We start from the raw sequence: 26,535 nt of genomic DNA on the forward strand, positions 1-26,535 counted from the left end.
ACCTCTCCCCTCCCCCACACATTTATTCTGGGGCCCAAAGCTGACTTTCTTAGTCTTTCGAACTTTGCCTGGAAAGAGCACTGCCCGGGTCCCCATACGGCCTAGTCAGGGCCAGGCTGAGGAAATGCCAGTCTCCTACACCGCGGCCTGGCTGCCTCCCTGGGGTAGGCACGTGCTGATGAACTGGCTGAACAGAGAGCAGAGGCACCGAAGCCGAAGCCAGAGAGGGGGCGGTTGGGGGCCTGGAAAAGGCCCTGGGATGCTTATGGCTGGGAGAACATCATTCTAGCTTTTAGGCTCCATTTACCCTCAAGAGCCTTTTCTGGCCTAGAGCGACTGCACCCAGCAGGGGCTCGGAGGGCCACAAGGAGCGCCCCTTCAGTTTATGAAGTGGAATTTAGCCCAAGAAATGGAACTTAGCCCTGGGTACAGTGGCAGGTTCCATCCTCAAGAAACCAGGAGTAATCCCTAACTCCACAGTCAATATTGACATAACAAAGGAGAACCGCCAGGGGAGGCCAGGGGAACAGAGAGGAGTGAAGGGCCCAAATAGGTAGCATCTTAACCTTAACCACAAACCCTGTCAACGCTCCCAGCATAAGTGGAGCCATCTCCTACCCCCTGTGGCCCTCCAGCCACTTCTGGGCTTTTCCCTGCCTTTGGGAGAGTGAGGCCCAGGGGAAAGGTTCTGCACCTGGATGGGAACCTCTCGAATTGTGCCTCAGGGACTGGTCAGACTGGGGCCCTGGAGTCTGAGCTGTCAGGCTGGGGCCAAAGGCCTTCAGTCAGTCAAAACCCTTCCAGGAGCTCTCTGATGCTTTAAGGCAGGGGTGTCCAAACTGCGGCCCCGCGGGCCAACTGCGGCCCGCGATCCATTGTTAATTGGCCCGCAGCAAGTTCCAAAAATATATTTAGTTTACTTAAATAAACCAGGTGAGGCAATACGTACTTCACCTCGAGTGAGTGAGTGGCCCGGCTGTTTGTATATTTTTACCACATATGGCCCTTGGTAAAAAACGTTGAAAAAAGTTTGGACAGCCCTGCTTTAAGGTCTCAGAGCGCCCTGGCGGAAGGTCAGACTGCAAACACTTCCCTGTTCCCTGGCCTTCCCTCTCTCAGTGGGAACGGATGGGCTCAATGCTTAGCTGGTTCCAACGTGCCCAGTCTGTGAGGTGGGGTGAAGGAAACGTGCCCAGCCAGCTCCTGGGGTCACAGTCGACTGGTGATGGATGGCCCAGCCAGGGGACAGGCCACCGCCCAACCCCCCCACCCCCCAGCCATCTGAGGCACCTGAGCGTGGCCCAAGAACATTCCATTTCTCATTTCCAAAAACTGTGGGAACACTCCCCAGTGGGCCACCTGGCTTTTGAGGCAAAATTAAGATCTTTAACTTCTACCCTTTACAGGACTCTTCCTCACCCGAGGAAGGAGGGCAAATTCTCATCTTCGCCTTCCAGGTTAGACCCCTACCCAGCGTCTGGGGACCATCGTGCAGAGCGAGCAGCCTGCAAGTCTCCCTCACCTGGACAGCAGCAGCAGGTGACACAGACACCCAGAAGCCCTCCACTGCACCTGGTGGGACAGGCCCTGGAGTGTAGGTCTCCCCCACCATTCCCCCTAAGGCCACCAGAACTGTGGTGGGGAAAATCACTGGGACACAAAGAAGTCAATGATTTCAACAAACGGAATTTCTTTGTCCTTTGTAAAAGTCAACACATGATCTGTTACTGATTGGGACGTGAAATAAAACGAACAGCACTCTGAGTCTCGCACAAGGCTCAGCTCACCTTTACCACAGTCCAAGTTTAGTTTATCAGATCCCAAGAAGCAGCTGAGCAGCAAGTCAAACACAGGTGAGGGAGGAGGCAGGAGCGAGGAAGCTGTTGGGTCCCTCACCAGGGAACTTGGGGAGGCAAGAAACTCTCAAGGGAAACCCGGACCCACACCCTAATCCACCTCAGGTGAGAAGGCAACTCACTTCCCGTTTTGTCCCAGTCTCCCCACTGGAGCCATCAGAGGCTTGGGGCACAGTCCCTTGTTTTAAGGAGGCGGCAGGAAAGGGGCCTCTGCGCTGTGAAACATCCCACCAGCGCCACAGACCACTGGGTCCTGGAGGGTCAGGCCACAGAGCTCTCACCGCTATACCCACTGTCTCCAAATGTAGTCAGGAGAGAAATTGAGGCAAGAGCCCTCACCAGGGCCCCTCACCGCCCTCATTTCACCACTTTCTTACAAGGCCTGGGGCGGTGCCAGGGAGCCTGCGGATCAAGGGTCAAAGTCGGTTGGTTAATTACAATCACGCCCCCCTTGGAGGCGCCGGGCAGGGTGTTCGGCGCATCCCCCGCCCTACCCCCAAGGCCTGGGGAGGGGGCGTTCCGAAGGAAACTGGCTTTCTCCAGAAGATTTTGATGGGGGTGGGGGAGGACAGAAGGAGCAGAAGCGTTCTCAGGGCTAACAGGAAGATGTCACTGCAGGAAGAAACTCGGATTACTCATTCAAAGTGGACTCGGACGCCACCATCGAGGGGTTTTCCAAAAACAAACAGGGAGCACCAGCTTCCGGGGGCCTGGTCCACGGGCTGTGCAGTGGCCTCCTTAAAACTTTCAGCTCATTTGTGTCCTCTGCAAGGTTGAAAGAGGAGCGTTTCTAACAGAGTTGAGACCTGATCTCACCTTTGTCTTCAGGGCAAGTGGGGTGCAGCCGGGCGCGTGCCCAACGGTCTTGGCGCACCCCGTCGGCGCGACCCTAACCACGACCTTCTGGCCACCAGTGTTGTGAGGGAGAGGGAAAGATCAATGAAGGCGGCTTACACTCTGAGTCTTCTCTTACATTTTGCACAAATCTCAGACGAAACTCCACCTCGCTCCCTGCCCCCCAAAGTGGCATCGCTACAGTGCCCTCTTCCCGCCTCATAAAAGTCCCGACTTTCTAGATTTACGACGTGAGAGTGGAGGGTCGCCTGAGCGGTGACACACCCCGTTGCCTACCCTGCGCCGAGGCTTGGGCCGGTGGAGGGAGGGCGGCACCGCGCGGACCCTTGCTCCTCCGACCCGCGGGGCCTGGGAACCGCTCTCGCCGGGACCTGGCGGCCCCCGCCCCTCCGCCCCCAACCCGCGCCTCCTTCCGCCGCCCCCGGCCTCCCCTCCCCCCTGCGCCCTGGGTCGACCGCGCAGCGAGCTAACGGGGCCGCGTCCGCTTAAATATTAAATCGGGCGGCTGGACTCCGCGGACCGCGGTGCTCCGCATCGCTGCGTCCTGCACGTCCGCCGCCCCGACGGGGCCCCAAGCCGGAGGGCGGCGGGAAGCTCCAGGCCGGAGCCGGCGCCTCACCTGGCACGTAGATCTCGCCGCGCTCCTCGTCGGGGAGCTCGCTCCAGTTTCTCTTGCACGTGGAGACGCACGGCTTCTTCACCAGAAATGCGCGGGGCATTTTCGAATCCTACTCGCCCGGTACCGTCTGCTTCCTTAACCAAAGGTGGCGCCGTCCCACCTTTCCCGGGCCGGGCTGGAGGCAGCCGGGGGGAGGAGGCAGGTCAGAGAAGGAGTCGCCAAAGCGTCCCCGCTTTCCTCCGAGAGACCGTGCCCGGGACGGCGCGCGCACCCTTTCCAACTCCGCTGAGCTGTCGCCGTCCTCCCTCCGAACGAGGTCCCCTGCAGCCAGGTGCACCGGGCGAGAGGGAAGCGGTAGGTAAGCGTCTCCCGTCTCGACTGGCGGCCCCCACGGCCGCTCGGGAAGTCTTAAAGTGCGAGCCGGACGGACGGGTTCACGCTTTATTGGCTCGGGGCGGTGAGTGTTGGTGGCTGGGGCGGGGAGGGGGGTGATTTGAGCTAATTATCTTGGAGTGGCCCGGGGAACGACAGCGCATGCGTTGGGAAATAACGGTGACAACCCACCTATTTGTTACCTGTTGAACCGGTTTCCATTCCGCTGCCGATGAGGTGGCCTCGCGGCCTGGGCTGGGTGGCCAGGCGGGGGCGGGGGAACGGGCGCGGGGCACCCAGCACCCGGCTGCCCAGCCGGCCCAGCTGCCGCCCGCTGGGACCTCCCCGCCGGGGAGCAGCGTTCGCCAACGGGAGTTTGGGAGTTTCGGAGACAGCAGAGGAAGGGAGGGGGTAACGTTATTTGCACCGGCGCTCGCACGCTCTGAGGGTGATGAAACTCGCCCAACTGGGCCCTGCCCGGCGCGCCCCGGGCGCCTGGGGAAGCGCGAAGCTGTCGGGCGGGAACGGGCAGCTGGGCCCACACTTGTTGAACAGGGCCTGAGCCCAGGCGGCGCCGGATCCCAAAGGCCTGGCTGAGCAAATCGTGGTTCAGCCCAGAGGTATTTGCTGGGTGCCGGCTCCGTGCGGGAAGGCACGCGGGGCCGCAGAAGCGCTCAGGCCGGTGAGCGGACGAACAAGTGGGGATGCACAGGGCCGCAATACAAAGCGGAGAGCGCTGAGCTCGTCGGGGAAGTATGGAAGGCTTCGTGGAGGAAGGGGCTGTTTAAATCGCTCTGAGTCCACCGAGATCCTGAAAGACCCCAGGGCCTTAGTCACTGGGGCTTACACACCCGCAACAACCCTCATCTTTGTGCCCAACGGTGGAATTTCAGGTGCAGCAAGCCGGGAGGTGAGCCGAGGGCGGAGGGCACCTGACAAAGTCAAGACCAACCTACTTTGCCTGGCTGCAGCCAGCACAGGCGGAGAGCTCAGATCCGCTTCTCCCCATCTCTCACTCTTGGCTTAAGTTCGGCCTGGGACCTCCATCCCCAACCGTTTATCATCTCTGCGCAGCCTCCAGGCCCGGCTGGAAGGAGACTGACCCTCCTCAGAAGCCTAGAAGTGCTTAGTGGCCTCCTTGAGGCATGTCACTGTGACAATTTGGCCACATTTTACCAGCCGACCTAGTCAGAGCAGGGATGAGACCCCTTCCTCTTTTTAGCTCTCTCTCCGCACCATATAGAATAAACATCTTGGAGTCTCTACCACACACACACCTTCCTCACATATTAAATGTTTGTTGGAACAGATTAGGAGGAAATGAGTTTGATAAATGAATTCACACAGTTCAAAAGTCAGGAGTCAAAAGAGGGGCAGCCTGTTGATAGTGGACTTCTAGGCATTAGTCGAAAAGGATAGTTTTTCAAGGGGAGAGGCTTCCAGAGGCCCTTTACATTCCCTCACAGGACGTCTGTGGAGCACCCCATGGCTGGGTGGGGACAGTGTGGACCTGGGGGGCAAATGAGCCTCCTCCTCCGCTCCTTCCTGGAGCCTGTAAGTTTGACCAATGGGCTTTCCTTTTCAGCCTGTTTCCTTGTCTGTCACCTGAGAATCTTATCACTTACCTCCTGGGGTCTCTGTGAGAGGGCTGTGGGCTCTGGCTGGGCCTTGTTTGCCCCCTTCCTCTTCCTTTCCCAGGGCTCTGCCTTTACACAGCCCACACTTCCCTGTCAGCCTTCCGCTCTTAACCTGGACTCTTTCATTCAACTGACATTAAGTGAGCACCTATGCACTTACCTTTTTAATAAATTCTGGAGAAACAACAATGACGAACGCAGTCTGTCTAGGAGAGAGGTGAATGTAGTTTATTCATTCAACAAATATTCATTGAGTACTTTGGTTGTGCCAGACCCTGGCAAGGGCTGGTACACAGTAGGTGCTTAGTGAGCGCCATGAAACAGTCTTCAGGGAGGACCCTGGACACAAGAGACAGTCTTTCTCATTGGGGGAGAAACTCAAATGTCTCCACTTGTGGAAAGAAAGTTACAGTGTTTGGAATGAGGCCCCAGGAGGGAGGGATGCTCGTGGATGCTGCCCACTGCCCGTCTCCCTGTCTACTACTGTGCCTGGCACATACTAGGCAATAATATTTGTTGAACGAATGAATATCCTATTTTTCTTGACTCATGTGACCAATTCAGCTTTTCGTGTTCCCACTTTTGGTAGAGGCCTGGATACAGAGCAAAGTTCTTTATTATAAGGAGAACAATAGTGCACGTTCAGTGATAAAACGTGACTGGCGCTGGCTGACAGGGAGAGACTAGAGAGTGGTGGGGACTTTGGCAAAGTGCCCATCTAGATGGGCAGTGACAATCGTGTCATTCCAGCACAGACACCCAATGTGGCCACATCTGTCCATTTTCCAAAAGAAGCCAGAAACTCAAATTGGTATGTGAACTCTACCAATTTTTAATTGTTGACTCAAATTTTTAAAAAAAAATACGGAATGAGTTCAAATACGTTGTGGGTCCGATTTGACCCATAGGCTGCTGTTGTGTGGCCTGTGGTTCATGGGCAGCTCTGGAACCAGACAACGTGTGTGAACTTGGGTGAACACCGAGCTAAACTGTGAGCTCCATGAGGGCAGGCACCATCTGCTCTGTTCACACAGGGCCTGTTAGATAGTCATTCATCCCTTAATTCAGTCAACGAGTATTGAACACCAGCATTATGCTAGGCACAAGGCCAACAGAGAACTAAGAAAACTATTAGTGTGAGGCAGGACGTTAATGACGGGATAGTGATGGGTGGGGGTGCTGAGATCTGAATAGGAGGTAACAGCCAGCTGTGTAGAGCAGGGAAGAGCCTGACCCACAGAAGGAACAGCTGGTGTAAAGGCCCCAGAGTGGAAGTCAGCCTAGTGCGTGTGCGAGGAACCGAAAGGTGAGGTGGCAGGGTCGTGAGGGAATGGGAGGGTGTGGGAACTGAGGCTGGCGAGGCAGGCCAGCCACGTCATGTGAGGCGCAGTGTGGTGGAAAGCCTTGGGGTCTGCTGTGGGGAGAATGTCAAGAGAGAGGTGGTGAGGGTGGCAGTAGCAAGACCTGTAAGGAGGCTGCTGTAAGCAGGAGGTGATGGTGGCCTGAGCCAGCTGCAAACCGCCATGAGTGCTGATTCTAGGTGTTCTGAGTGGACATCTCTCATTGGCATAGTGGACAGGAGTGTGAAGGAAGGCTGAACCCCAGCAGACAAGTGAGGACCACGCTCCCGAAAGAGCGCTGGCTTGTCCCCACCTTCGGTGCTCAGCTCCCATCCCAAGCAGCCCAGGGAGAGCTAGGGCAGCAGCTGGATACAGGAAGAAGGTTTGGAACCACCCCTTCCTGTTCTCAGAGAAGGATTCCAGAAGGAGCCAGGATGGTGTGGAGGCTGAAGACAGAAAGACTTATGGGATCTGAAATGTACCGAGAGGACAAGCAGGAAAGAGCACTGAGCCAGTCAGGCTGCCCCGGACTCCTAGTCTCTGGGGACTTGGGCCAAGCTACCTCACCTGTTAAGGCCTCAGTTTACACATCTGTGAAGTGGGGCTCCTACTTCCAGTTTTTTCCTCAGAGCTAGCTAGTGAGGCTGTCAATTTTTTTTGCCCAAAAGCCTAGGAGCCCTTGAAAATGGACTGTCTTAAAGCAGGCCAATGGTGCCCCTGGCCACCAAGGCCTCTGCTTGGCTCAGACAATGGCCTTTCCAGTTTGACAGTAGCCCTGTGGAGGCCGCAAAGCCCCTAATAAACTGTGAAGTGCTGTGGGTGACTGATTCCTACATGTTTTGCTGAGTTTCTGCCCATGGGCCTCCCAGTCCACTGTTAGGGTGGGCCAGGGCCCCTTAGGGCCTGGCAGGGAGCCGGGGGCTGCATGTGGGCAGAAAGCTCCTGAGCTAGAGCTGGGGGAAGGACAGTAAGCAGAAGATGAGGGTCACTGAGCCAGCTGGAGCCTTCGGAACGGGGCAGGGGGAAGATGTAAGTTCCTGTTGGAAGCCTAGGAGCTGGGTTAGGCTCACCACTGTGGTCGCATGTCGGGCTTGCCAGACTTTATTTCATTCTCACGGTTCCCCCAGCCTTCTCCATCTCGGATACTGGCACCATCAGCCCCCAAGTACTCAGGGCCAAAGCAGTACTCAGGGCCAAAGCCGAGTCATCCCACCTCCCTCTTCCCTCACGCCACACATCCACCCACTAGCAAGTCCTGTCAGCTCCCAAATCGCTGGCTTCCACTCACACCTCCATCTCCATAGTTATCACCCTGGTCCAAGCCCTGTCACATCTCACCTGGACCACATAACAGCCTCCTGACAGCCTCACAGCTCCTCCTCACCTCCCCCAGACGGCTGTCTCCCCTCAGCTCAAACCCTCCAGGGGCTCCCATCACAGCTGGAATAAAGTCCTCGAGGCCTGGCACACTCTGGCCCCTGCTGGCCTCCTAACCCCACGCTCGTTCTGTGTGTACCAGCCACACCGTTTGCCCTCTGTCCCCTGAACAGGCCAAAACCTTAGGTTTCTCCTCTGTTACACCTGGTGCCCGGAACGCTTTTTCCTACGTGATGGCTGACTGCCTCTTGTCACTCAGGCTTCAGCCAAATATTCCCTATTCTGAGAGGCCTCTGACCACCCCAACTAAATCCTTGTCCCCCCGAGTCACCTCTGTCACGTTACCCTATTCTGTTTTCTTTGCAGCATCTTTGCAGTTTGCCGCATCCTGAAACTTTGGTTTGTCTTGTTTGTTGTCTGCTCCACTCTCCTTCTGTGTAAGTTCTGTATATGAGGGACCGCTTTTAACACCGTTAGTAACTTTATTTAGATAGAATTCATGTACATAAAACTCCTTTTAAAGTATGCAAGTCAGTGCTTTTTAGTATCTTCACAGAGTTGTACACACATCACCCCAAATGAAACCCCGTACCCATTAGCCACTCCCCGTTCCTCCCAACACTTGGCACTTACTATTCTGCTTTCTCAATGGATTTGCCTATTGACGTGTTCTTTTTAAAACATCCCTGTATCTCCAGTGCCCAGGGCTGTGAGGACAGGTTGGTCACATCCCCCATTTTACAGATGAGAAAACTGAGGCTCAGGACCCCTCAAGAAACTGACTTGCCTTTTCCAAGCCTCGTGTCTAGTGTCTCCCCAGAACTGGGCTGCACTGGGGAGGATGGAAATTCAGCAGGAAGAGAAGGAATGACGTGTGGGCATCAAGTGGGGTGTTCCCTGCTCAGCCACCTGGCTGAGACCCACACCTGGGACCTCTCTGGGAGGTCACATTCGGGAGCAGGTCTGCTGACTGTGGATTGAAGGAACATGCATGTCCTCAGCATTGGGAGGGAGAAGGGCACGCAGGTGAGGGCAGAGCCCATCCCAGGATCTACACCCAAGAGGGCTGCGGGCAGCCGGTATGGGAGGAGGGCGAGGTCAGGGGCAGTGAGGGGCTGTTTGCTGAAGTCTGGCTCCACCACTTAGGAGCTTTGTGACTTTGGGCAAGTGACTGCACCTCTCTGGGCCTTCCTTTCCCCATCTGTGAATGGTACCCATCCTGGGGTATTTCGAGGTTGCTGTGAGCCTGTGAGTCCATGTGGATGCACCCACCACAGCATCAGGTACCACATGTGGGTGCCTTCCCTTTGGACCCTGGGCCCTAAGGAGCCAAGGCTCAGAAAGGCTGGCGGCTATCAGAGGCTGAGTGGGGGCAAGAGCCAGAGTCGGATTTCCTGACCCTTTGAAGCCTGTCTCCTCAACTGTAAAAAGGGGTTTAATAATCATTCCTCCCTCCCTGTGAGTGGTGAGGGCTGAGGATGTGCAGTTATCAGCACCCTCTGGGCCTCAGACAGGGAAACCAGACAGGCTCCTTGTTCCCCTCCCAGGGCTGCTCTCATCCTGGCCTCTTTCATCTTAGGTTTAATTAGCCAGGCCGCCCCACCCCTCAGCCTCTTGTGCGGGAGTCATCACTCCCATTTTATAGATGGGGAAACTGAGGCACCTAGAGGGAAGTGGTTTGGGGCTGCCGCCTGTGAGTCAACTGTGGAGCCAGGGCCCACAGGAGCTGGGACCGGGCTTTCCAGCTGGACCTGTCCCTTGGGGTGGAGCCTTGTCTCCATCCCCCTGGCACCCAGATAGCCAATTTTCCAGCGACCCTACCACTTCATACCACCTCCCATCTGGAGGACAGCAGGATGGGGTAGGGAAGGAGGGGCCTGTGAAGCCTGGAGGAAGGAGAGAAACTAGTTGGGAGCTGCTAGCATGGGGGCTCAGGTCTGTTTCATCTTCAAAGCAGGCTAATTAGAGCCAGAGGCGTTAGTCAGGCCGGCGGCTGTGGGGTCTGGACGCCTTCAGTTCTGTGCCCTGGAAACCTGCGGTCAGTGGGGCATCAGCAGCCTCGGTCCTAGGCCTAGGGGAGGCTACTGGGTAGGCCCCAGCCCAGCTCCCTAGAAGCCCTGATCCAGCTCCCTGGAAGTCAACAGTGCTGGGTTTGGGCACTGCTTGGCCGCCGGTCTTCCGCAGCAAGGCCTAGGTTTCCTGGTGGGTGCTAGGCGTGCCGTGCATTGAGCCCCATGAGACACGCCAGGCCCTGCCAGTCCGCACGTTTGCATCCCGTTGTTTTCCGGCTTTATTGCGGTTTACGGTCTTGCCGTTCCAGCTTTACCACGGCCTGGCTGCCGCGACCCTGGCCAATCGTAGGCGCCGCCTAAGGCAAAGGTCAGCCAGCTTCCGCCCGCCGCTCCCCGGGCGCCGGCTCCGCGACCCCAAGCCGAGCGGGTGGGGGGCCCCGGGCTGGCGTCGGAGAAGCGAAGCCAAGCCCTGAGGCGCCAGCCGGACCGGTTAAGCCGGGCCGCGGAGCGCACTTCCTGCGGGCGCGCTGGCACCGCACCTTGCACAGCCCCCCAGCGGCCATCCTGGGAGCGCGAGGACCCGTACCCCGCCGCCCCTAGGGGCCGCGCGCGGCTGGCGCAGGGTGCGGTGCGCCGGTCGCCGGCGTGGGGGCCCAATGTTTGCCATCCTCGCCAGCCCCGTGGGCGCTGTCATCGAGGGCCCTGGGATCGGAGGGACCCCAGCACGCGGGAACCGGGGCCACCCAAGTCCACCGCTCCTGCCCGGGCCTGCGGCGGTTTCGGGGAAGGGGGGCCTGCGTGCATCGGGACAGTTACTCAGCCCCAGCGAAACCGGCGTGTCGGCACCTGCCGGCCTGGCGGGAGAGGGAAGGTGGCGGCCCCGTTACCGCCCCGCCCCTCGCGGTGCCCGCCCCGTCCCGTCCGCCCACGCGCCGTGCGCCCCGCCCCGCGCCGCCCGCCCGGAAGGAGCCTGCAGGCCGTAGCGCCGCGGGAGGCTGAGTCAGGCGAGGTGAGCGCGACCGGCCCGTTACCGCGGGCGCCAGGGGCCGGGGCGGCGCTGTGGTTTCGGTGCCGGCCGCGGGCGGGCGGCCTAATGAGCTCTCGGCACGCACGCCGCGCCGGCGGACCGCCCGGCGCCCCCGCCCTTGCTTGCCCGCGTTTCTGCCCGACGGGTACCCTGGCGGCCCGCCCCAGCGTCACCCCCGAAACCTCTCGGTTTCATCTTGAAACCCGGACGCAAGGGTCCCTGCTGGCGTCTTAGCGTGACCTAAGGTGGCTGGGATCTGTGAGGGGTGCTAGGGTGACGGTGGCCTCTTTGGGGTTGGAGCAGGGGCTCGGGCGCCCTCTAGCGGCCTCGGGGCCCGGCGCATCTCGCGGCCGCCAACCTGATGACCCCTCACTTCTCCCTGCAGGGACCTGCGCGCCTGACCATGGGGCCCTTGAGCCGGGAAACCTGGGCCCAGCGCCTGGGCGCCTTCCGGGCCAGCCCGTCCGCCTTCATGGCAGGTCCTGAGGGTGAGGATCTGGGTCGTGACCTGCTGAGCGACCTGAGGAGTGAGAAGCTGAGCGAGCAGACCAAGGTAGGCCCTACATGCGCCCCTTGGCTTGTCTCATATGGTCACCTCAACCCTCTGCGCCCTGAACTTCATCTTTGTGATTCCCACCTAAATCCACCATCCCCAGGTTTCCTTGCTGGCCCTGAGCTTGGAGTACCCAGCCGAGCTGTGGCCTGATACCCCTGCAGCTGAGGCAGCCGTCACCTCCCTGTTGGACACTCTGGACCTTCTACCCCCACGGTCCTCAGCTCTGCGGCGGCCCCTGTTGCTGGCGGCTACCACAGCCTTGGTGGCAGGAGGTGCACTGGGCCCCACCTCTGGAGCCTCTCTCCGGCTCCTGCCCCTACTCCTTGGCTTGGCTTCTGGCCGCGCTCTGGGGCAAGGTATTGGCCCCTCCTCGGAACAGCGCCCCCTGCAGGCCACGGCGTGCGAGTGCCTGCGGGAGCTGGAGAGCTGCAAACCTGGGCTGCTGGGGGGTTACCTGGGGCTGCTACGGGGTCTGCTGGGGCAGGGGGGCCCCGTGGGCCCTGTCCAGCCACTCAGCCTGCTGCTGGCACTTGCCCTTCGCAACACCTTGGCGATACAGGCTAGGGCCAGGGCTAGCCTGCAGGGTCTGCTTACAGCCAGGGTGTCTCCCACTGGGGGTGGCCCCTGGAACTGGACACTAGCTGAAGAGGGCGATGCCCACCTTCAGCCCCAGGTGTCCCCCTGGCTGGCATCTGAGGAGGAGGAGTGTGGCCTTTCAGCGCTAGAGCCTAGTCCTGAGGAGGCCCTGGAGCTGCGGGCTGCCGTGGCCCAGCTTTTGGACACCTCCTATCTGCTCACTCCTGTGGCCCAGGCCCAGCTTCTTTGGCAGCTGGGCTGGGCCCTGCGGGGTCTGCGGGGACAGCTCCCAGTGCTCTTCAAGCCGCAGTTGGTACGGCTGCTGGGCACAGCACAGCTGACTCTGCTGCACGCTGTCCTGGCACTCAAGGCCGCCTTCGGCGAGGCGCTGTTCACAGCCCAGGACGAGGCCTTGCTGCTCCACAGGCTCATTTTGGCTGCCCAGCACCCAGCCCTGCCCCTGCCTGCCCATCTCTTCTACCTGCACTGCCTCCTGAGCTTCCCCGAGAACTGCCCTCTGGGCCCCACAGGCGAGGAAGCTCTCCCACTGCTGCTAGAGCCCCAGCTGTGCTGTGGCCTCCTTCCCAGTCTCCTGCTCGACCCAATGGCCCTCCTGGCCCGCCTGCATCTGCTGTGCCTGCTGTGTGCTGAAGATGAGGAAAAGGAGGAGAAAGGTCAGGGTCAGAGCCCCCGGCGCTACTTGGAGGAGCTGCTGGCCAGCCTGTGGCAGAGGGCAGCCCTGCATGGGGGCCCCCGGGCCTTGGCCACACTTTGCTTCCAGGCCTCATACCTGGTTGCTCACTGCCTGGCTGGACAACCTACAGTGCTGAGGCCCTTGATTCGTGGACTGGCCCATCTGTACCGAGCCCGGCCTGTGCTGGCTCCCCATTTTGTGGACCTCTTGGATCAGGTGGGCTCTGAACTGGGGGAGCCCCTAAGGGTGGTGTTGCAGCAAGAGGTGGTGTCCAGGCCAGGTGGGGATGAGGCCCTTGGTTGGCACCTGCAGATGCTGGCAAAGGTGGCAGACCGGGATGCCCAGAGTGCCACCCTCAGCTTCCTGCAGGCTGCAGCTGTTCACTGCACAAACTGGGGCCTCCAGCAGGCCCTGCTGCAGGTCTGCCGGGCCCTGCTTCGGGCAGGTGTTGGGGGAGGCCTGGCAGACTTGTTGCAGGCCCTGGCCAGGCAGCTAGAGGACCCAGATGGACGGGACCATGCCCGCCTCTACTATATCCTCCTGAGCCATCTGTCAGCGCCCAAGCTGGGGGTGGCCCTGGGTCCCTCACTTGTTGTACCTGCACTAGCCTCTTCACTGGTGGCTGAGAATCAGGGCTTTGCTGCGACACTGATGGTGCAGGAGGCTCCAGCCCCGATTCAGCTGAGTGTGGGGGCCCGCAGAGCCGAGGGCCCGGTCCCAGTGCTGCAGCTCCAGGTGGAGGTGCTGGAGCCTGTGTACTCTCTGGAGCTGCGCTTCCGCGTGGAAGGACAACTCTATGCACCCCTGGGGGCTGTCCACGTGCCCTGCCTGTGCCCTGGCCGCCCCGCCCGCCCTCTGCTCCTGCCCCTGCAGCCCCGACGCCCGGCCCCCACACAGCTGGATATCCGCGCCCTGTACACCACAACCACTGGCCTCACATGCTATGCCCACCTGCCACCCCTGCCTGTGAACTTTGCTGACCTCTTTCTGCCTTTCCCTCAGCCCCCTGAGGGGGCCACACTGGGCTTCTTTGAGGAGCTCTGGGAGTCTTGCCTGCCAAAGGGCACTGAGAGTCGCTTATGGTGCCCTCTTGGGCCACAGGGTCTGGAGGATTTGGTGTCCCGCCACCTGGAGCCCTTTGTGGTGGTGGCCCAGCCCCCCACTAGCTACCACATAGCCATTCGCCTGCCCCCCGACTCGAGGCTGCTGCTGAGGCTGGAGAAAGCCCAGGCAGAGGGAGTGCCGGTGGTCCTGCGGACGGATGACTGGTCCGTGCTCCCCCTGGTGGGGGACTACCTCCGTGGTCTGGCAACTGCTGTCTGAGCCCAAAGGCCAGGACACAGTCCTATGGCTCCTTCCTGTAAAAACCTACATTCACCAATGACCATCACTGGTTTGTTTTCTTCTGGACGCTGATCGGGGGCAGAACCACTGGGATGAGCGTCAGAATCTCCAAGAAAGCTTCCAGGCTAGGAACCCTCAGGCTACAGGGCTCCAAAGTTCCTCCCTAACCGAATAGGCTGGCATTCTCCAGAATCCCTACCCAGGAGGCAAGAGAAAAAACATTTTCATCTCTGCTTCCCAGAGAGGGTCTGGCCTTGCCCAAAACCACCCAGCAATTTAGGAATGAGCCTGGAGCTGGATTTGGGCCTCCGGACCCGTGGGCCAGCGTTTTTCAATTCCTGAGGTTTGCCTCAGGGATCTCAGGCTAGATAGGATGATGGAGTGTCAGCCATAAACAGTGAGAGGAAGTGGTAACCCCTTCCCTGGGGAGGGAGGCTCCCCCCATGCTACATGGATTGGAGCCAGCTCTAGGAAGGGCCTGCTAGTAGTTCTGAGGCTGAGAGGGGTCTCCATGATCTGTGCTAAAACTAAGCTGGCTTTCACCTCATCCTCTAGGAAACCTCATCTATGGACCTAGGCATCTTCTCAAGTAAGAACCAACCCCCTAGTTCTTATTCCAAATATGTAAGATATTTAGGGTTCCGACGTATTGAGGCCAGCTCAGCTGTCAGGCGCTGAGCTAGTGTTTTCCACATACATTGCGTCATTTCATCCTTGCAACAGCTTAACAGGGCCCCACAGATGAGGAAATCAGGAGGCCAGAGGGGTTGAGTGATTTTCCTATGATGGCCCAGCTGGTTGGTAATCGTGTTTTGTCATCCCGGAGCAGGTTTCTGTTACCACACCATCAGAGCAAAGCTCTGCATGGGACCCAGAGGCCCCACCCTCTGTGCCCTGGGCCGGCCCCTAGGAGGCTGCAGTGAGCAGTGCTGGGTGGAGAATGACCAGAGGCTGAAGCCTTACTGCTCTGGGGAAAGGGCCTATTCTGCTCCTGCCTCCTCAGCTCCCAGCCCACAGATTCCTGTGGGCCAGTCTTGACCCTCCTGATGAGCAGGCTACAAAAGGAAAGAAGGGCCTGGGACAAGTGGGGCTGTTATAGGTCGTGTAAGAAGGTCTGCCCCAAGCTTGAGCTCCTGCAGTAACTTACTGTGTGATCTGGACAAGCCATTGCCAAATCAGGAAGGGTTTGGTTCCAGGAGACAGAAACTTCTCCAGCTGTTTGCAGCAGAAAGGGATTTAAGATAGAATCAGGTGCTTACAAAATCTCGGGGAAGGCTGGAAAAGTGACCCTCCAGAAGGCCACCACTAGGACTGTTCCAGAACATACTGCCCTGTCTGCAGTCCAGTTCCTCTCAGCACCCGGGAAGCTGGGCCCAGATCCTGGAACATCCCACTACTGCCTCTTGACCCCCGCAAAGCCAGAGAGCTGATGGTGCTGCAGAAAGACTGAACCTGCCACAACTGGCAAACGGCCTCAGCCTTGGTTCCTCCGTCCACATCATTCATAGGGTGTCTAATAAGTGGGATCTGTTTCTCACACAGACCTCTAGTGGCAAAGGAGTTGGAAAATGTACTTGTTTTCTTTTTAACCTCAGGTGCAGAAGGTGGTGTTAATCCTTCACCTACGATTAAGATGATTGGCCCACATAAGGACTCATCAGCCATCCTTTTGTCCATCTGTCCATCCATGCTTCCATCCCATTGTATCCACCCACTCCTGTGCTGGGCACCATGTGACCTCCAGCTCCCCTGCCACCCCACCATCACAAGTGCGCCTCAGCGAACATTCTTACAGACCTTTGTGACAGTTTACCTAGGGTTCATACCAGGAGCAGAATCGCCGATTGTAGTGTGTCCATGTGCTTAATTTGACTAAGATGTCCGAGTAATTCATTTTCAGCCTTGCGTCCTCTCAGTAAGGGGAGCCACGCTGTGAGGTAGGGGTTGACCCTTGGTGAGCCAGCCTGCGATTCCCACCACAGCCCACCCCTCTGCACTCAGTATCCACATAACCTCTGCTCCTCCTTCAACTTCCCAAAGATCATGCCAACAGGCTCATACAACCAAAACTTCCCAGAGGGGAGACCCCAAGTCCCCCCAGCCAGTGTCCACCTGTGTGGACATGCCCAGTGTTCACCAATGGCCGGTTCTCCACTTCAGGCATTCTTGCACCCTTCCCCACCTCCTGGGTGTTAGGCCAGGCCGTGGGACCAGCTCTGGCTCATGAGACGTGAAGAGTTAGTTCTGGACGTTTTATTGCCGGCGGCGCTTCCACCCCTCTCTCCCCTCCCCCGCGGTGGAAGGATACATTGGAGGTTCTGAAGAGTTTCGTCATAATCTCACCTTGATACACTGTAACATGCATTAGATTATGAAGTTAATCATCAATAACACCCACTTTATATGAAACAAGGAAAGACGTGGAAGGGTATCGGTTAATCTATATTTTACTTGCAAGGAAGAAAGTATTGCACAACAAGGTACAAGGCAATGATGAGGGCTTCCAGCTTTAGCAAATAAAAGTACCATACAGGATGCCCAGTTACATCTGCATTTCAGAGAAAAAACTAATTTTTTATACGGTTTATGCAATGTTTGGGACATAGACTAAAAAATTGTTTCTCGGAAGTTCAGATGTAACTGGGCATCCTGTATTTTATCTGTCAGCCCTAGTGGGGTATTTAGAACTTAATTGTCCCCCTACCCATTGCGTGTTCCTTTTGCCTTTCAGAGATCTTTACCTAGTGGGGTGACCTTTATGCCTGAAGGTTCTAAGTCGTGGGTAATCCTACGTGTATTGAGTCTGTAGTCTTTCATGAACATTATCATTGGACCTGTCTGTCCTCAGAGATGTCCCGGAGAATCTCCTGGGTATGGGCATCCCTCCCTGTCTGCGTTGTATGGCAGCAACAGTTTCTTCCTTGACAATCAGGATCAAATCCCCTTTTAGAGCTGTTAGTTCTGAGGATGGCAAAATGGCAAGATGGCAGGCTTTACTTCCAGTTCAAAAGAACCACGGCATTCTTTCTCAGATACTAAGGACTAAACCAGCAAAGCCCAAAGCTGGAGGGATGGGAAGCAAGTACTTTGTGAGAGACTTTTAGGTAGCTGAAAAGAATGGTGGCAGTGTAGGTCCCCATCTCCCCTTGGAAGACAACATGGAACAAAGAGAAGATACAACTATATAAAAGCAACCCTCGGCAGAACCTGGAGACACAGAATGCTCAAATTGTAATTAAAGACAAACAGCACATGACAGCCATATTCCTGGTCCCAGCCCATCCTGCCATGGGCTCTGGGCAAGCAAAGACAGGCTGAGAAAAATGGGGTAAAAGAGGGGAGTTAGGAATAGGGCCTATGCTGGAGCTCACATCGCACCAGAAAGACTTAAGTCCACCCTAAGTCTGAAAATGTTAAAAAGTGCCGGGAGTGGGGGGAGGTAGGACTTGCACTATATAGGGAAGGGATTTTTAAGTATATGTGAGATTTAAAGCAGTATTTGAAATATATAGATTCTGGGGGAACAAAAAAATGCAAAAAGGAGGATTTGCCATTTGGATGTGAAAGGGGAAGTAAATGGAGAAATTTCATGGTTCTGCAAGACAAGACAAAATCTGAGGACCTACAACTCCCCGACTCTACAAACAAATCCATTAAAATATCTGGACTTTGCAGTGTTGATAGCACATGAAACAGGGATCTTATAAAACACCCAACACACAAATGAGCAAGATAAAGAGATTAATAGGTTCATACAGAGTTATTGCAAAATACCAGAAAATGAATTTCATCATATATCAACCAAAGAAAATTCACACACACCCTTGGGAAAACAGCCACGAAATAGAAGAAAGCTGTCATACAACACTCTTAAAACAGAACGAAACATACTCAAAAACACGCATGTGAAGATAGGCAAAACCACCTTGGAAAGAACAGAAATAGACAAAACCCGGGAAGAAATTGAAAGAGTTGATTGAACTCAGGAAATGAAAGAAACAGACAAAATTATCTAAAAATAAAGATCATTACCAGATGCCCAAGGAAGAATACAATCAAAAATATAATAAGGGGCATTGAAAAAAGAAACGATCAAGAGAATGAAAATGAGATAAAGTAGAAGAGGTAACAAGAAAGTAATGGAAACAGAATATAGTCAAAGAAGAAATCACATTTGTATTATTAGGTCCCTGAAGAAAAACCAAACAATGAACCAATACTTTAATACTGCAATCTAAGAAAACTTTCCAGGAAAGAAACACCTGCACATTCAAAGGGCTCACTGGGAACCTTGGAAAATTCACCCAGAACAGTCAACTTTGAGACATATCTTCATACCACTATTAGATTTCAAAGATTTTTTTCAAAAATATCCCCAAGCTCTCCAGGCAGAAAGATCAAATAACTTACAAAGGTGAAAGAACTAGAATGGCAACATACAAAGCTCCTAGACAACACTGGAGCACCATCTTTTAAACATTTTTTAAAGTGTAAACCTAGGCTTTTAAATTCGCATAAATTGTCCTTGAGTGTCAAGGCTATAGGAAACAGTTTTCAAGTACTTACACACCCATGAGCCAATGTGATACAGATGCATTTCATCCAACCAAGAGATGACGAATATAAGATCTAAGACTAAAATAAAGGTGGGCCTGAGGGTTAACAAAAATGTCATATATTGTGATAAAGCAGAAACAATCTAACTAAAAGCATGGGAGGAAAAGGGAAAGGGGAAGAGGAACATAGGATAAGCTGACTGATGGCTGTATAGGTGCCTGTCTGCTCTAAATCCACCCTTCATTGCCTGCTTTGTGAAACTAGGTATGGACCCCTTAAATAGCTCTTTGCCAGCTGGCTCATTGTTAAGCTTTGTCAGTAGAGGGCGCAGAAGAACCATTGCAGAAGGGAGTTTAGCTGATGTGCTCACTAGACCATCTCTAGAAGCTTCTCCAGTACTCAGGCGTCTTCCAGCATCAAGCAACTACAGCGCTCATCGCTTCCCCAGCTACAGGCTCCTGCAGTGTGTGGTAGCCGGCAGCAGCCAGCAGTACAGCAGACAGCTTCTACGCCCCAAACTCCACTGGAATCATTCAAACTAGCCGATCCTAAGCTGTTTACTCTGCCTCGCTTTGCCTTTCCCTCAGAAGCCCGGATGAAGGCCATGGCCTATGCTGTCCCCTCTCTCCTTTCTGCCTCCTGACAAATGCCTGTGCTTACCCATGGGGTCTGCATGGCATGCCATGCCTCCTGTTTCTGGGGGAACTGTAAGGAACACTGAACTTTTCTTTCAATGGCATTGACCCCCTCCGTGTCATCACTCGGTCAGCTCTATAAGTGAAAATCCATGGGTACAATTAGGACAAGGAAATACCACATCCTATAGGACAGCTGCCGGAAACTAACTAGCAAGATCTTGTCTCCTAGTGGACGGCTTATTGAATCTTCAGTGAGCAACACACACACACACACACACACACACACACACACACACACACACACCGTCTCCCCCATCCCCTCTCACTAAGCCTGCTGTTCTGGGAACCAGGCTCATGGTAAAGCCAGTGATGCCCATGGTTCTGGTACCATTGCTTCATTTTTCTTTTTTCTTTTTTCATTTGGGGAAAGGGAACAGGACTTTATTGGGGAACAATGTGTGCTTCCAGGACCTTTTCCAAGTCAAGTTGTTGTCTTTTCAAACTTAGTTGTGGAGGGCACAGCTCAGCTCCAGGTCTAGTTTTCGTTGTTAGTTGCAGGGGGCGCAGCCCACCATCCCTTGCCGGACTCCAGCTGGCAACCTTGTGGTTGAGAGGACGCGCTCCAACCAACTGAGCCATCTGGGAGCTCAGCAGCAGCTCAGCTCAAGGTGCCGTGTTCAATCTTAGTTGCGGGGCGGGGGGGGGGGCGGTTGGAGCCCACCATCCCTTGTGGGAGTTGAGGAGTCGAACCGGCAACCTTGTGGTTCAGAGCCCGTGCTCCAACCAGCTGAGCCATCTGGCACTGGCCCATGTGGGAATCGAACTGGCAGCCTTCGGCGTTAGGAGCACAGAGCTCCAACCACCTGAGCCACCGGCCCGGCCCCTCATTGCTTCATTTGTTTTGCAACCAGAAGAGGTGCCACACTAGGAAGCAGTGCTCTCAGGGGATATTGCCACGAAAATACCAGCTGAGGCACTATGGTCAGAGAAGGCAAAGCCATCTCCAGAAGAAGCAAATTCTGCCACTTTCATAATGGAGGGCGTCCAGTGTAATCAACCTGAAACTGAGTGTGTGGCTGACCTCCTGGGATGTGTTCTCCTATATTGGGAGCTCAGTGCCGGTGTCTCCTTTGGAACAGTAGGCATTGGTCTGGGGCAGTTGTCAGATCAGCCTTGCTGAGAAGAAATTCATGTTGCCGAGCTCACTGTGCAACACCTCCATCCCTTCCCCACGATGAATTTTTCATGAACCTGTTGGTCAAGGATAGGCATGATTGAAAAAGGAATGTGTCAACTTCATACACCCACAGAAGGTGCTCTTTGCTGATCATTCACAGATCAGTTAATATTACACTCTGGACTCATTCCAAGAAGTCTAATGCCAGAAACAAAAGAGGGGTCATATTACTGATCCCATGGACATTAAAAAGATAATCAAGAAAGATGATGAACAACTCGATGCCCACAATCTGATCGCTTAAATGAAATGGACCAATTCCTTGAGTGACACGAAGTACAGGCAGACCCTGGAGAAGTCGCTGATCGGTTCCAGACCCCACAATAAAGTGACTATCACAATAAAGTGAGTCACACAAATGTTTCGGTTTTCCAGTGCATGTAAAAGTTATGTTTACACCACTGTAGTCTATTAAGTGTGCGATAGCATTACATCTGGAAAACAATACACATGCCTTAATTAAAACATACTTTATTGTTAAAAAGTGCTAACCATCATCTGAGCCTTCAGCGAGTTGTAATCACTTTGCTGGTGGAGGGTTTTGCCTCGAGGTTGACGGCTGCTGACTGATCAGGGTGCTGGTTGCTGAAGATTGGGGTGGCTGGCACGATTTCTTAAAATAAGACAACAATGAAGTTTGCCACATCGACTGACTCTTTCTTTCACAAACAGTTTCTCTGTAGCATATGCTCCTGTTTGATAGCATTTTACCTACAGTAAACTTCCGTCAAAATTGGAGTCAATCCTCTCAAACCCTGCCACTGCTTTATCAATTAAGTTTATGTGATATTCTAAATCCTTTGCTGTCATTTCAACAATCTTCACAGCATCTTCACCAGGAGTAGTTTCCATCTCAAGAAACCACTTTCTTTACTCATCCAGAAGAAGCCACTCCTCATCTGTTACAGTTTTATCATGAGATGGCAGCAGTTCGGTTACATCTTCAGGCTCCATTTCTAATGTTAGTTCTCTTGCTCTTTCCACCACATCTGCACTTACTTCCTCCACTGAAGTCTTGAACCCCTCAAAGTCATCCAGAGGGTTGGAATCAAGTTCTTCCAAACTCCAGTTGATGTTGATATTTTGACCTCTTCCCATGAATCACGAATGTTCTTAGTGGCATTCAAAATGGTGAATCCTTTCCCGAAGGTTTTCAATGTATTTTGCCCAGATCCACCAGACGAATCATTATCTATGGGAGCTACAGTCTTACAAAATGTATTTCTTAAATAAGACTTGAGAGTCGAAGTCACTCCTTGATCCACGGGCTGCAGGAATGGACATTGTGTTAGCAGGCATGAAAACAAATCTCATTGTTCCGGAAGACAAAGCAACTTATAAAAGTCTACTAGGGTCACAATCAAAAGACTGGGGAGCTAACTTGAAGAGGCTCCCAGGGGCAAAAGGCGGGGCAATTCGAATAATAACTACAATAGAAGCATTTGAAATGTTGCTTCCTGGCATAGTCATTGGTTTGGCTCAAATAAAATCTTATAAAAATTAAAAAATAATAACTACAATTAACTGAAACACTTCAAAATGCTAAAATACATTATTTAATACTTGTTTTAAAGGTCATCATCAGAACATGCTAGGAAAATAACTTAATATTTTAAAAACTAGTAAATAAGAGGAAAGTATCCAGCAATTATTTTGCCTTTCTTATACTCACCGTACCAGTGGGCTACCAAATAGTTGATGGGAGGAGTTTTCTGTCTTTTAGATGTATTTAGGAGTTTTCTTCATTTAAATGAAGAAGAATTGGTGAACTAAGAATATCAGTTTGGTAACCCCTAGAAATGAAAGGATCCAGGCAATGATCATCCATGGCTGCTAGCCTCACAAAAAAGAGAGACATAAGATATTATGTCCCTTCTGATGGAAACACACACACACACACACACACACACACACACACACACACACACAAAGAACCCAATGAAGCTTCTAGATCTAACTTACAAGAAATACAGGGCATATGAACACGACAGTACAGGAATGCAATCACTGAAATCCAGACTACGGGAAACTTATAAAACTAAAAATATGAAAAATAGGGGAGGCCGGGTGGCTCACGGCAGCTGGATCTCCGTGCTCCTAACGCCGAAGGCTGCGGTTCGATTCCCACATGGGCCAGTGGGCTCTCAACCACAAGACTCCCGATTTGACTCCTCGACTCCCGCAAGGGATGGTGGGCTCTGCCCCCTGCAACTAAGATTGAACATGGCACCTTGAGCTGAGCTTCCACCGAGCTCCCAGATGGCTCAGTTGGTTGGAGCGCATCCTCTCAACCACAAGGTTTCCGGTTCGACTCCCGCAGGGGATGGTGGGCTGCACCTCCTGCAACTAGCAACAGCAACTGGACCTGGAGCTGAGCTTCGCCCTCCACAACTAAGACTGAAAGGACAACAACTTGACTTGGAAAAATTCCTGGAAGTACACACTGTTCCCCAATAAAGTCCTGTTCCCCTTCCCCAGTAAAATCTTTAAAAATATAAAAAATAAAATCCAACATCTACTCTTGAGTTAAAAACCCTTGTATTTAACAAGACATATATAACAAATTGAAAGGTGGCTTTATGATTATTGGTAAAGTAGCAAAACAGTTTCCCATGAACGTTCAGGAAAAAGAAAACGTCCATTGAAATCAGTAATATTTGAGATTGTTCTGATAATGACAGAAAACCAATTACACGATGTAATGAGGAGGCAAAATTATCATTATTTGGAAGTCAGATGACTAATTCTGGAAGACTCAAGAATATTAAATGGAAACTATTAGGAGTAATAAAAAAATTCAGTAGATATCTGGTTAAAAATTAGATATCTGGTTAAGAATCAACAGCTTTCCTGAAAACTATGGCCTGCAGGCCAAATCCAGCCCACTCCCTGTTTTTGCAAATAAAGTTTTACTGGAACACAGCCATGCTCAGTCATTTACATATTGTCTATGGCTGTTTTTATGCTACAATGACAAAGTTGATCAATTGTGATGGAGACCATATGAAAGGTTTGCCAAACTCTGTTATAGATAACCAATAATCAGAAAAAATATCTAATTTGTAATAGAAACAAATATAAGCTATATAGGAAAAAAACTTCAAAATAATTTAGGTATTATTATTCCTAGAAAGTTGTGAAGAAAACCTCACAACTGTGCAGAGACACAAAAAAAGACATGAATAAATGGTAGTATCTTATTCTTGATAGAAAACCAAAGCAACACTCTCTGTCAACGCCCTCCAGCCAAAGACCACCGGGAATACATCTGTGGCTGAACAAATGAGTTTATTACTCTTGCACTGTGGGGCTTTTCGGTAAGAGGGTGTTAGGAAGGATTTATAGGATTTGGGCTTGTGTTAGGTGATTGGGAGGAAGGTGTAAGGAAGTGGGGTTTTCTCTGGATTGGATGCTGTTGGGAAGTGGGAGTTTTCTCTGATGGGATAAAGTTAACAGATGTTAACTAGACGGAGGCTAAAGCTGTAATTGGTAAAGAAGCAACAGTCGGGCCGCCCTGGTGGCTCAGATGGTTGGAGCTGCGTGCGCCTAGGGCCGAGGGCTGCGGGTTCAATTCCCATATGGGCCAGTGCCAGATGGCTCAGTTGGTTGGAGTGGGTGCTCTCAACCACAAGGTTGCCAGTTTGACTCCAGCGGGGAAAGGTGGGCTGTGCCCCCTGCAACTAGCAATGGCAACTGGACCTGCAGCTGGGCTGCACCCTCCACAACTAAGATTGAAAGGACAACAACTTGACTTGGAAAAAGTCCTGGAAGTACACACTGTTCCCCAATAAATAAAAGTCCTGTTCCCCTTCCCCCCAACCCCCCAAAAAAGCAACAGTCACTTATAGAGGGCTGTTTCATCATTTTTGTAGGTTGGACAATGTTCGTGTCTTTGTCCACGTTCACACGAATACAGAGTGATCTTGTTTTTGTCTTGATCCCTTATGTCGGAGTGACCTTGTCTGATGATGTTCTGTGAAATTGTTCATGTTCAACAGAACACCAAGTCCACTTTCTGGATGTCTGGGGATGTTTTTCTCTTTCTCAAGTCTAAGAATTAAATGCAATTTTTAATCTGAATTACCAGTTTGTAGGTGTTTGCTTTATGAGACAACTTGACAAAACATACCTAAGTTGGGTGTCTGAATAAACATTAGAGATAAACCAAAAAAGTATTGTGAAAACAAAAGAAGTTGATAAATTTGACTACACAAATTTATCTTTTGTGTTAATAAAAATAGACTATACACAGGTTTGGGAGACAAACCACATTCGGATAATATATCTTCCATGCATTTGAAAAAGCATTGATGTCCCTAGTAAAATTAAAAACTCCCTACTAGTCAATATAAAAAGTACATTTTGGAAAACAAAGGTACTGCTCTACACCTGAAACTAATATCATATTGCATGTAAACTGTATTTTGGGGGGAAATGTTACTAAAAAAAAAAAATGTACCATTGAAAATTTTCAAGAAAAAAAAAGCTGGACTTGAACACAGGGAGGTGGAGCTTGCAGAAGAGCCTCAGGGAAGTACTACGCTTCCCAGGAGATTGCGTTGACTGCCCACGGCCTCCCGACAGGCTTCGCGCGGCTTACGCGCCAGCTTCGGCCAGAGAGCCGCGGAATCGCAGCGGAGGATGGAGAGCAGCGACGAGGAAGACGTCGTGAAGTACCGCGTCCACCTGCGCCCCATCACTCTGCGCAACGCCGCCCCCGCCACGCTGCACTTTCTGCCCTGTGAAATCCCGGTTAACCGGCCCGCCCCCGTGGAGCGTTTCTTTACTCCCGCCATTCGCCAGGGTCCGCGAGGTGAGCGATCGCGGCCGGACTACGGTTCCCGGCAGCCCCCGCGCCGGCGCCGCGCTCCCGTCGGTGCGGAGGGGCGCGAGGGCTCCTGGGGATCATGGTCCACCCGAGGCAGCTGGAGGTCCCGCAGCTGGGTGTGCCCCGCAGGGCCTGGATCAGGCCTTCACTGAGGCCCTGCGCCTGCCTCCTCCAGGACTTGAAGTGTCGTTTCGGGGCCGCAGCCTACGGGGCGAGGAGGTGGAGGTGCCGCCCAGCCTCGTGGGATACGTGATGAGGATGGAAGAGAAGGGAGAGGTGTCGGGGAAACAGGACTTCCCAGAAGGTTCAGAGGATGAAGAGGAGCAGGAGCTGCTGGAACCCCCCGAGGCGCTGGAGCGGGACTTCGTGAGCACGGGGGAATAGAGTTGGCCAGAGGTGCGGGTGGGAGCAGCGGCCCCCATGCTGAGTCGGACCTCTTCCCCAGGACCGCTTCATGGGAGCCTCTGCCAGTTTCAGCCGCTTCACCGTGTGGGGCCTGGAGACCATCCCTGGCCCGGATGCCAAAGTGCGTGCGGCCCTAACCTGGCCCAGCCTTGCTGCAGCGGTGAGTAAATAGATGCGCCCTCTTCCTCCCAGACCCCATGCATTCCCCCTTTCTGGCTTCAGTTATTTCCTGGGTTGCCCAGCAATTGCCGGAGTGGATTTGGGGCTTTAGGGCTGGGGAACACAATGGGACAGATGGAACTTGGGTCTGACACGAGGGTTAGACTGAGCAAGGGCAGCGTGGCTTTCCCACCATTCTTCTCTGGCCCGGAAGGGGCCGTTATTCAAACCAGCAGGGTTCCTCCCCCAGCATGTGGGCCACCCGGCCATTCCATCTTAGAAATCCAGTAGGAGGTAACCCCTGTTGCAGATTCATGCACCGGTGCAGGAGGACTGAGAACCAGAGCTGGCAATTGAAAGCCACCGATCCTTTCACCCCAGTAAACCAGCTCTTCACTTTGGAACCACTGATTTCATCACCCCAATAAACAAGCTCTTCACAGCAC

At 53.6% G+C, this 26,535-nt stretch overlaps 2 protein-coding genes across 7 annotated transcripts in view; one reads left to right on the forward strand and one right to left on the reverse strand.

Annotated features, from left to right (window-relative positions):
• The window catches only part of OVOL1 (ovo like transcriptional repressor 1), an 11,515-nt gene extending 7,736 nt beyond the window's left edge, over positions 1 to 3,779 (reverse strand). The window contains exon 1 of one of the 2 annotated variants that reach the window (XM_033119125.1): positions 3,331 to 3,779. In XM_033119125.1, coding sequence (XP_032975016.1) covers positions 3,331 to 3,430 — 100 coding nt within the window. In that variant the 5' untranslated portion in view covers positions 3,431 to 3,779. Of the gene's footprint in view, positions 1 to 1,522; positions 1,776 to 3,330 lie in introns of those variants that run through there. The other variant, XM_033119126.1, reaches the window with a different exon arrangement.
• LOC117029860 (AP-5 complex subunit beta-1) lies at positions 3,387 to 26,534 on the forward strand. Of its 5 annotated transcripts, XM_033119118.1 has the most exons (5): positions 11,481 to 11,648; positions 25,282 to 25,510; positions 25,701 to 25,891; positions 25,971 to 26,090; positions 26,400 to 26,534. In XM_033119118.1, exons 1-5 carry the CDS (start codon positions 11,499 to 11,501, stop codon positions 26,424 to 26,426), a joined length of 717 nt encoding a protein of 238 aa, XP_032975009.1. In that variant the 5' UTR covers positions 11,481 to 11,498; the 3' UTR covers positions 26,427 to 26,534. The 5 variants fall into 5 exon arrangements, with proteins under 5 accessions (XP_032975005.1, XP_032975007.1, XP_032975006.1 ...); XM_033119114.1 differs by lacking the exons at positions 25,282 to 25,510; positions 25,701 to 25,891; positions 25,971 to 26,090; positions 26,400 to 26,534 and adding exons at positions 3,387 to 3,684; positions 11,752 to 16,736; XM_033119116.1 differs by lacking the exons at positions 25,282 to 25,510; positions 25,701 to 25,891; positions 25,971 to 26,090; positions 26,400 to 26,534 and adding exons at positions 3,561 to 3,688; positions 11,752 to 16,736.
• Position 26,535: the final 1 nt, after the last annotated feature.

The sequence above is a fragment of the Rhinolophus ferrumequinum genome, chromosome 11 (genome assembly GCF_004115265.2).
Source record: "Rhinolophus ferrumequinum isolate MPI-CBG mRhiFer1 chromosome 11, mRhiFer1_v1.p, whole genome shotgun sequence".
Classification (NCBI taxonomy): Eukaryota; Metazoa; Chordata; class Mammalia; order Chiroptera; family Rhinolophidae; genus Rhinolophus; species Rhinolophus ferrumequinum.

Coding starts and splice junctions, on each gene's coding strand:
- LOC117029860 (XM_033119114.1), top strand. CDS start 3,418: ATGCGCGGGGCATTTTCGAATCCTACTCGCCCGGTACCGTCTGCTTCC. Junction 3,685..11,480: donor CACCGGGCGAGAGGGAAGCG/GTAGGTAAGCGT, acceptor TTCTCCCTGCAG/GGACCTGCGCGCCTGACCAT. Junction 11,649..11,751: donor AGCTGAGCGAGCAGACCAAG/GTAGGCCCTACA, acceptor CACCATCCCCAG/GTTTCCTTGCTGGCCCTGAG.